Genomic DNA, 9836 nt, shown 5'->3' with positions numbered 1-9836 from the left:
TGGACATACGCAGACTGGTGGATTAGTATTCCACAAACTCGGTGTTCTAGTTCAAGGCCTAGACAGAATCGAGTTTTCCCAAGATCCTTCATCTCAAATTCAGATTTCAAGTAGCTCGCGGTTTCTCTTATTTCATCAAGAGTACCTATTATGTTCATATCATCGACATATACTGCTACAATTGCAAATCCGGAACTTGTTTTCTTTATGAATACGCAGGGGCATAGTTCATCGTTCTTATATCCCTTCCCAATCAAGTAGTCACTTAGACGGGTATACCACATCCGCCCAGATTGTTTCAATCCGTAAAGTGAGCGTTTCAACCTAATTGCAAACGCACTCCATGGTTTAGAGTCACTTGACTTGGGTAATGTAAGGCCATCAGGCACTTTCATATATATCTCTTAATCTAGATCCCCATAGAGATATGCAGTCACCACATCCATGAGCTGCATTTCCAGTCCTTCAGAAACTACTAGGCTAACCAAGTAGCGGAACGTTATAACGTCCATTACGGGAGAGTATGTCTCCTCGTAGTCAATTCCAGGGCGTTGGGAGAAACCTTGTGCCACAAGGCGAGCCTTGTACCTCAGGACTTCATTCTTCTCATTACGTTTTCTAACAAAGACCCATTTATGTCCTACAGGCTTTACACTTGGTGGGGTTAGCACTACCGGACCAAATACCTGTCTCTTTGTCAGAGAATCTAATTCTGCCTGGATTGCTTCTTTCCATTTAGGCCAATCTGCTCTTTGTTGACATTCTGCAACAGAGCGTGGTTCGATATCATCGTGCTCTATGATTTCTTGAGCAACAGTGTATGCAAATACATCATCAATGTGTATGGAAGATCTTTCCATCAACTCATACGCACTCTCATAATCCATTGAGATTTCTTTGTTCTCTGGAATCATTTCAAACATCGGAGCGTCCTCCAGTATTGATTCATGGACATAGCTATAATCAGAGACAATCTCATGAGAGGGATTCTCTACATTGATGATTAATGGATCGGTTTGTGCCTTACTCGCCCTCTTCTTCCTTGGGTGAGTGTCAATCGAACCTAGTGGCCTCCCCCTCTTCCTTTGAGGAGCCACGGCCTCAACCATACCTCCACTAAGTGTGGTTGTAGTGCCTCTATCTGCGGCATCGTGCCCCTTGTTGGGGACTTCTAACCTTGCAAGCACATTTGCAGCTGGTATATGTGATCTCGTTACTTTTGCGATATCAGAAAACGCATCAGGCATCGAATCTGCTACGTTTTGAAGATCGATTATTCTTTTCACTTCACTTTCACATTGTGAAGTGCGGGGATCAAAATGAGACAGAGTGGGAACAAACCACAACAATTCCTGTCGTTCCCTTGGAAAATCCTTTTTCCTATCTCCCCCTAACGACGGGAAGACTGTCTCATCAAAGTGGCAATCCGCAAATCGAGCGGTAAAGAGATCGCCTGTCAAGGGTTCCAAATAGCGGATAATCGTTGGAGATTCGTATCCAACATAAATACTTAATCGTTTCTGAGGACCCATTTTAGTGCGCTGTGGGGGCGCAATAGGCACATATACGGCGCAACCAAATATGCGTAAGTGTGAAATGTCAGGCTCATATCCAGTTACCAACTGGTACGCAGAGAATGGTTGGCCAACAGTGGGTCTGAAACGAATGAGTAAAGCTGCATGCAATATTGCATAACCCCATGCAGATATAGGCAAGTTGGTGCGCATAACCAATGCCCTAGCCACCATCTGTAGCCTTTTGATGGTGGCTTCTGCGAGACCATTTTGTGTATGTACATGGGGCACAGGATGCTCTACATCGATCCCAATAGACATGCAATAATCATCAAATGCTTTTGATGTAAACTCTCCAGCATTATCAAGCCTTATAGACTTGATAGGGTGATCAGGGTGGTGAGCCCTTAAGCGTATAATCTGTGCTAGGAGTTTTGCAAATGCAACATTTCTTGTGGACAATAAAACGACATGTGACCAGCGTGTCGAGGCATCCACCAGAACCATAAAGTACTTGAATGGTCCGCATTCTGGATGGATAGGTCCACAGATGTCTCCTTGTATCCTTTGTAAGAATGGAATATTTTGTTTTGTATCTTTAGCATTGGAAGGTCTCGATCCTGTTTTTGCTAAAGAGCAGGCTTTACAAAACGAGTGATGTGCCTTTGAAATAGTCAATGAGGCATAATGGGATGGAGGTACTGCTTCTGGTACTTCAGAATGTAATGGCTGTATTTGAGTAATACGAGGACCGACACCTTTCAGTGTGGCGGATTTTTCTCCCATTTTATTTTTCACTCGAAAGAAGGGATGTCCGTGTGAGTTTTTCAAAATGCGGATCATCATGTCACGACCAGGGTGCCCTAGGCGGTCATGCCAAAGCCTGTATGAGTCAGTGTCCCACATTTCATTGTTGGTGACAACATATGATTCAATGATCCGAATCGTAGTGAGGTACAGTCCACTAGATTGACTCATAAGTTTCTCTAAAATGCGTTTCCTTCCACATTCATTAGAGGTAATATAAAGGTATTCAATTCCATTCTCACAGTGTGTTTCTACATGATAACCGTTGGCACGAATATCTTTGAAGCTTTACAAGGTTCGATTAGCTCTAGGTGCATATAGAGCGTCTGTGACTTTAAATGTTGTGCCATTAGGCAGCAAAAATTTGGCAGTTCCTCGCCCTTTTATTACTTGTGATGATCCAATCATCGTAGTCACAGAGGAATTATAGGCTATTAATTCAATAAATAATTGCCTATTCCTTAATATGGTGTGGGTAGTCCCACTATCAACTAAGCACTCGATTTCTCCTCGATTCATTCCTACAAATAAATGGGATATATTATTAATTTTTGAAAATATAACTCATATTCTTTAGAGCATGACTATTTTAGTAGAATGATAATATATATATATATATATATATTTTTTTTTTCATTCTAAGAATAATTTTTTTTCTCTAGATGTATTGCTTTACATCTTCATAGTGCTTTTTCGAACCATGTGAATATGTGTGGTACATAAAAATCGAATAAATTCAATGCTTCAGAATAAAATCCGAAATTTATTAATAGGCCAACGATAATCAAATCAAGGTCTTATTCAGAAATCTAATTCAAACAATTATTGAAATAAACTTTAAGACTACGTAATAGTCTAATTAAGAAAAAATGAGGCATTATGCCTTCACAACTATGTTTGGAAAATAGAATACATAAAGCAGATCAGTCAAAATCTGAAGCATCCATTGACTGAGCAAGTTCCTTGTTGCCATTGAAGTCTGCAATTGTGAGGTTGACATCTGGGTCATTGCCTCCTTCTTCCATATAGTGAGCCTCTTGTTCTTGAGACTCCTTATACCTCTTGTAATTTGCTGCTACTCTGTTGCTTGCTTGACAGTTCTTGTACCAATGCCTCATGACTCCACACCTATAGCATGGTTCATTGCCAACTCTACCCTGTTTGACTGAAGGGTTCTTAGGTGCCCTTTGCACCTTGTTTCCATGACCACTAGGGCCAGCACCACCATCTCTGCGCCATACATTGGGAGGGCCTCCACGGCCCATACCAGGACCCCCACGTCCCTTGCCACGTGGTGCATTGTTGCCACATGGGTAGGGATCAACACGTCCAACCCTCTTTTCATTGGGGTTCTTTACACCTTTGACTTTGCCATAATTAGCCTCAGGAATTTTCTTTGTCCCAACGGGTCTGGCATTGTTGCTTAAAAGAACTTCATTGTGCCTCTCAGCCACTTGCAGTAGGTTGATCAGTTTATTGAAGGTTGTGATTCTTTTATTATCATACTCCAGCCTATACTGGTTCGCTAGTATAATTGCTGAAGTAGGAAAGGTGGAAAGAGTCTTTTGGATCATATCATCTTCTGTGAGTTCCTTTCCACAGAAATTTAGACGTGCCTTTAGGCGCAACATGTCTTTGTTGAAGTCGTTGACCCTTTTGTAGTCAAGCAAGCGGATTTCATTCCACTGAACAGTCAATTCTGGGAGCAAGGTGTCATGAATGTTCCCAAAACGTCCCTTAAGGGCATCCCACAATTCTTTGGGTGTCTTCAACTGGAGGTATTCCCAGCGTAGGCTAGGATCAATATGTCGCCTTAAAAACATTAAGGCATTTGCTTTTACCTTATCAGACAGTCCATCGTCTTTGGGGTCAGTGGTAGTTTTGATGGTGGCAGTGTATTCTTTTGCCACAAATGCGGTTTCGACATCGGAAACCCAACGGTGGTACTCAAGTCCTTCTGAGTCCAAAATGTCAAATTCAGGTCGAGTTGGATCAGCCATCTACATCAACAAGAGAGAAGATATAAATTATGCAGTCACAAAAGACATCCATGTGTATTATTTTCCAAACAATATGAATTAGATTTCAAGACCAAGATTCATAATGGTCACACATTTTTTTTTTCGATGCTATGTGAAAATACTTTATCACAGTAATGTTGTGTGTATAAATGCGCATGAATTTTCATTATCATGGCAAAGCATAATTTTATATGTTGTATGACAAAAATAGCTATAACACATTTAATAATAAAACATAGTATATATAAAAATAAATGACATGGCTTGTTCAAGATTTTACAAATATACAATGAATTATATACTACATATAACAATGGCAAGAATATATCATGCATAACATGAAATACAAATGAGAGCATAATATAAAGGCATGCTTAGGAATAATCTATATAAGGATAAATCATGCTTAAAGGTAATTATATAAAACATAAAAACAAGGCATGCTGAAAATGATTAAAATTATCTAATTAACTATGCTTAATAACAAAATATAATAAAGGTATAAACAATAAGGTATAAAACATGCGTAAAAATAAATTGCACATGCTTTAGATTCCACGAATATATATCACATATATAACAAGCAATAAAATAGCATGCTCAAAAATAAAAATAAAAATCTAATTGTAAATAATTAAACATACCATGGTATGAAATAAAAGAGAACATACTTGGTTTCGAGAAAAACAATCCTAACGCACGCGCGTGTTGATGCAGGCGTGCGATGTTTGTATGCTTGAGAAAAATTGGGCCGCTCTCTTTTGAGCCTTTTTTTTTTTTCTCTTTTTCTGGGCTGCAGGGCCTGTTTTGTTTTTTTTTTTTTTTTTTTAGTCTGGGCCGGGTCTGCTCTCTGGGCTGGCCCTTTACTTTGGGTCAAGTTTTTTTTTCTTCTGTTTCTGTTTTTTTTTTTTTTTTTTTCTGGGCCTGCTCCCCTTTTTTTTCTTTTTTTTTTGTCTCTCTGGGCCGGGTCCTTACTTCGGCCCGATTTGCCCCGTTTTTTTTTTTTTTTTTTTTTTTTTTTCTGCTTCTTTTCTTCCTGTTCCTTTCTCTCCTTCCTTCGCGTCTCCTTCTGGTTTGCAGGTTGCAATGTGGTCGGTGCTGCGCTGCTGATGCGATGGAGGCTGAAGGCTGCAGTGCGAGCTGCTGGGTTGCCGGGATGCGAGGCCGGACGCGGCTGGGTTGCGGGGATGCGAGGCCGGACGCGGCTGGGCTGCGGGGATTCTAGGCCGGACGCGGCTGGGCTGCTGCTACTGTGATTTGCAGGTGTGGCAGGCGGGGTGAGATCGTGTAAGCTCGGGTATTGCAGGCAGGGAGGGCCGGTGGGCTGGGGTCGAGTGGCCTGGGCGTGCGGGCTGGGATCTGTGAGGTGGGCACGGCCGCACGGGGATGTTGTTACTACCGGCGTTGGGGTGCTGGGGGGGGCGGCGTGCAGGTGGGTTGGGGTGGAGGCCCGTGTGCTTGGCTGGGCACGGTGGTGCTCGGCCGGGTGCTCGGCCGGAGAGGCAGAGGTGAGGCCGGTCTTGGCAGGGCCGGCCTAGAGGTTTTTTTTTTTTTATTGGTGGCGGCAGAAAAAGAAAAAAAAATTTCTAGGGTTTCAAGGGCTTATTTGCTCTGAGCGTGCTGATAACGTGTAAAAGTAAATGGAGATTGGAAATTGTCTACTCATTTCATTTCACAGTCCCTTTATATAGGGAAGAAATTACAACGGAAATAATGTTTACAATTATGATATTAAATACTGATTGATCTATCTTTTATGCTAATTGATTGGTAATCACTGATTTCTTGATTCCCTCTTCGTCAGTTACTTTGACGAAGGCACATAATATGTTTTTCCTTTAACAAATACCACACGTGCTAGCTAATTTTATATTTTTAATTTTGTTTGACCTAACTTGGACATGTATTTGACAGGTTGGGCTTGGTCGGCGTCATTATTGGTCCGACCGAAGAATGATGATAGGTTGTCAGGTAAACAAAGCAGAAGAGACGGAATTTTAATTCAAATGGGTCATCTAAAAAGATCAGGTGAAGAGGAAGATAAAGTTTCAAGCCAAGAAGAAACTAAATTTCAGCTATTTATCTTTTTTTTTTTTTTTTTAAATTACTCATCTATAAATATGTCTAAGAGACTAAGATCATCTATAAACGTAAGTTTTCGTTCATCTAACCTTACTCATCTATAGATCTATAAATATGTGTAAGATCATCCATGATCAATGGCGGAGCCAGAAAATAATCTCAACTGGGGCACTTAAAAGTTAAAAAAAAAATGAAACTTAAACTTAAAATATATCAAGATTGTAATAAAAATAATAATTAAAAAGGTAGGGGAACGATCAATATCTAGTTTTGTACTAAAAAAAATCACTATTTTTTTTAAATTACATATTTTATTAATAAAACTTATAGTTCATAGATTTTAGACAATTTTTCATAATGGAAATATAATTTATATTTGAACTTTGAAACTATGTGAAATAATACTATTAATGTTTTTTTCCTGAGAAGAAATACTAGTATTAATGTTAGAAAAAAGAAAGAAATAAAAAAAAATTAGAACATTGCTGCTACCAGCAATCGAAACAGAGACCAAATTAACATATGCATGTGCCTCAACCACTACGGCAAAGGTAGCATTCAGGTCAATTGTTGAACCAGATTGTATATATACTTAAAATCTCACTGGGGCACGGGACCCACCATGCCCCAATGTGGCTCCGCCTCTGTCCATGATAATATGTATAGTTCTAGCCAACAGCTAGAATGATTCTTTTGAATAGACAACAATTTTTTTTTTTTAAAGAAAACAATAAGAATAAAAATGAAACATTTATTGCATTTTTTGTCTAAATGTAGAATACGGATTGAAGATGAGGAAAAAAAAACACATCATATCAATCTACATACTATAAAAACAATTTCTTCAGATTTCATTTCTTAACTGAGCTGATCCGTAGAACATCAATGATAACTACATAGACCGAGAGATATACCTTTATTAGTAGACATATATGAATAATAAACTATAACCATATTTTCTAACAACCACCGCCACCACCACCTCCACCACCACCACCTCCACAACCACCGCCTCCACCACCTCCACAACCACCACCACCACCTCCACAACCACCACCACCACCACCACCGCCACCCCTCCCTCTCTTGCCCCTCCCTCCCTTGCTTGATCCACAACCAAATATGACCATAGATATGAGTGAGAGAGACATAAGAACCATGCAAACCAAAAGCAGGCCGCCCAAGTTGTCTGCCAAGATATTGAGACCTACTCCCACTCCATGACCACCGCCACCAACAACAAAATAATTTCTAGCCATATTTTGGGTCTCGATGCCTTACAACAATTTACTTTATGAACAAATGCTGTGTTCAATTAGAACAGCTATATATAGGAATTTCAAGCATGTATGTGTACATCCACCTATGAGCAAATGCCGTGTTAAAGTTTCGAAGCCGTACGTCGCTAGTTCTTTGAATTGATCGAAACTTCGAGGCTTCTCGCTGTGCAAAACTGACTAGTTGCTTAGAAATTTCAATTATTCAAAACAGGGTCCCTGCAGTTGCTTCCCAGAAATTTTACTTACCGGTCGTGATGTTGAGGGTTGAACCTTAGAAAAGTCTATTACAAGGGTCTGATTCAGTGCTGTAAGATACGTATGATTAATGCAAAATGTCAATACCACATTTGCTGATATTTTTTTAAGGGTGAATCTAACAACAATGCAAAAGTCAGTATGTTTAACACCAATAAATTCCATCCAGGCAAATATTATGGATTTATTAAGTTTGAACTCCCAAGCATAACAATAAATAAGATCCACATATTAGAAGATACAAGAAAAGAATTCTCTGCTTCATATGCATGACAGATAATCCACATGGCTCACTCACTGTAGCATCAAATCCCCTTTATTAATTTTTCTTTTTATAAACAAAATACAGCTATTGCTTTCCTTTCTACAAGAATCCCAGTAGAGTAACAAACTTTAAGTTAAAAAAAAACAAAAACTATGATGAGATTTACAAGAAATTACAGCATCAGAGATGGGCTTGTCATGTACAGTTTTCTAAGTTCAGAATATAGTAACCTTTAAATCTTTTAAGAAGTGAAAAAGAAAATTTTAGACCTTTAAAGCCCATCAAGAGAGACATCCAACCAAGGCAAATGAATAAGCTGGTGAGCTTCACATAAGAGTTCCTCAATCTAAGCTTCTGGTATAGGTGTAAGAAGTTCCTGGTAAAAATAAATAAAAAGTAATAAAAAAATGAGTAACCTAAACAAAAGCATGTCACCATAAATGTAAGTGAAGAAGTAAATAGGAGAGCTTTTTTGTTCGTCAGTAATAGGAAAGCTACTGTAAAAGAAGAACTACCTCAGAGAACCGCGAACGCCCGTGATGCACATTAGAAGTTTTGACAATCGTCTCCCACTTGGGATCGAGAGAGGATACCTTAGAAACCGGACTGCTGGTATAAATGCGTGAACCAAGAGATGACTGTGAAGATGAATTCCTGGAGGAAATGGTAGGCAAGGTACGCTTTAGCCAAGACTCTGACGGTGATTTTGGTAAAGGAGGTCCAAGAGGTAATCGTGCATTGTTGCCCCGGGAACTACCTTGATTACCAAGTTTCACAAGACGTTGACTTTCTAAATCAATCTTCCCCTTCCGGGCCACTTTCGAGCTGATCAAGGTAATAGAATTTTGAACTAGGCCATGAGAAATGTCATCAGTACCTGAAGTCTTAGGCTGTTGGGTTTCTAAATCCGTGTTCTCCTCATCAGCCAGATTCACGCTTGTCAACCTAATACATTCCTCAGTAAGGTCGTGGTAATTTTCTTGATCATCTGAATTCTCCAACTGTTGGCTTTCTAAATTAAACGCCTCTTGGTTGGACACTTTTGATATTGCCAGTTTGTTACAATCCTTTTGATCCTGTAGAGACCCATTTCTTGTGATTGTTTGCACATCACCGGTTGATTTGCCAGAAGAAGACAGGAAACTGGAGTTTTCTAAGTCCAAACATTTAAACTGAACTACTGCCTTCTCATTCACATACCGCAAGTGTTCAATATCTTGACATGGAGACTCTGCCAATGGAGTTTCTTCCATTTCACCACTTCTTTCAGGAATGTCCAAATCATTCCGTCTTAATCAATAAGTCCCTTTACCTCGCCCTTTATATCTGAGGAAAATGAATTTGAACTTGAAGATTTTACTGTCTGTACAGAATCAACATACAGTGTCTTCTCAACCACAGGACTTCTTAAACCCGCTTCCCATTCAGCATTTTCACTAGCTAATATTTCCAGAAACCTGTGGCCTTTTCTATATTTATCCGAACTACTAGTCTCCTTGGAACTCTTAGCTTTCTCAGGAATACCAAGAAAACATTTTCCATCATGAAGGATAGACTGAGAACATTCCCTACGGTAGGGTGATATGCCACTACCCTGCAGACGCCTGTTTAC

At 39.7% G+C, this 9836-nt stretch overlaps 1 protein-coding gene across 1 annotated transcript; it reads right to left on the bottom strand.

Annotated features, from left to right (window-relative positions):
* Positions 1 to 7245: 7245 nt before the first annotated feature.
* On the bottom strand, positions 7246 to 9510 carry LOC112190791. The gene is made up of 2 exons (XM_024330267.2): positions 8740 to 9510; positions 7246 to 8600 (listed from the first exon to the last, which is right to left on the bottom strand). The coding sequence occupies exons 1-2, from the start codon at positions 9475 to 9477 to the stop codon at positions 8571 to 8573; spliced, it is 768 nt and encodes a 255-aa protein (XP_024186035.1). The 5' UTR covers positions 9478 to 9510; the 3' UTR covers positions 7246 to 8570.
* Between the last annotated feature and the right edge of the window lie 326 nt (positions 9511 to 9836).

Source organism: Rosa chinensis, chromosome 2, assembly GCF_002994745.2.
Source record: "Rosa chinensis cultivar Old Blush chromosome 2, RchiOBHm-V2, whole genome shotgun sequence".
NCBI lineage: Eukaryota > Viridiplantae > Streptophyta > Magnoliopsida > Rosales > Rosaceae > Rosa > Rosa chinensis.
The sequence above is the reverse complement of the archived record's forward strand: the minus strand, read 5'-3'. Positions and strand labels throughout refer to the sequence as shown.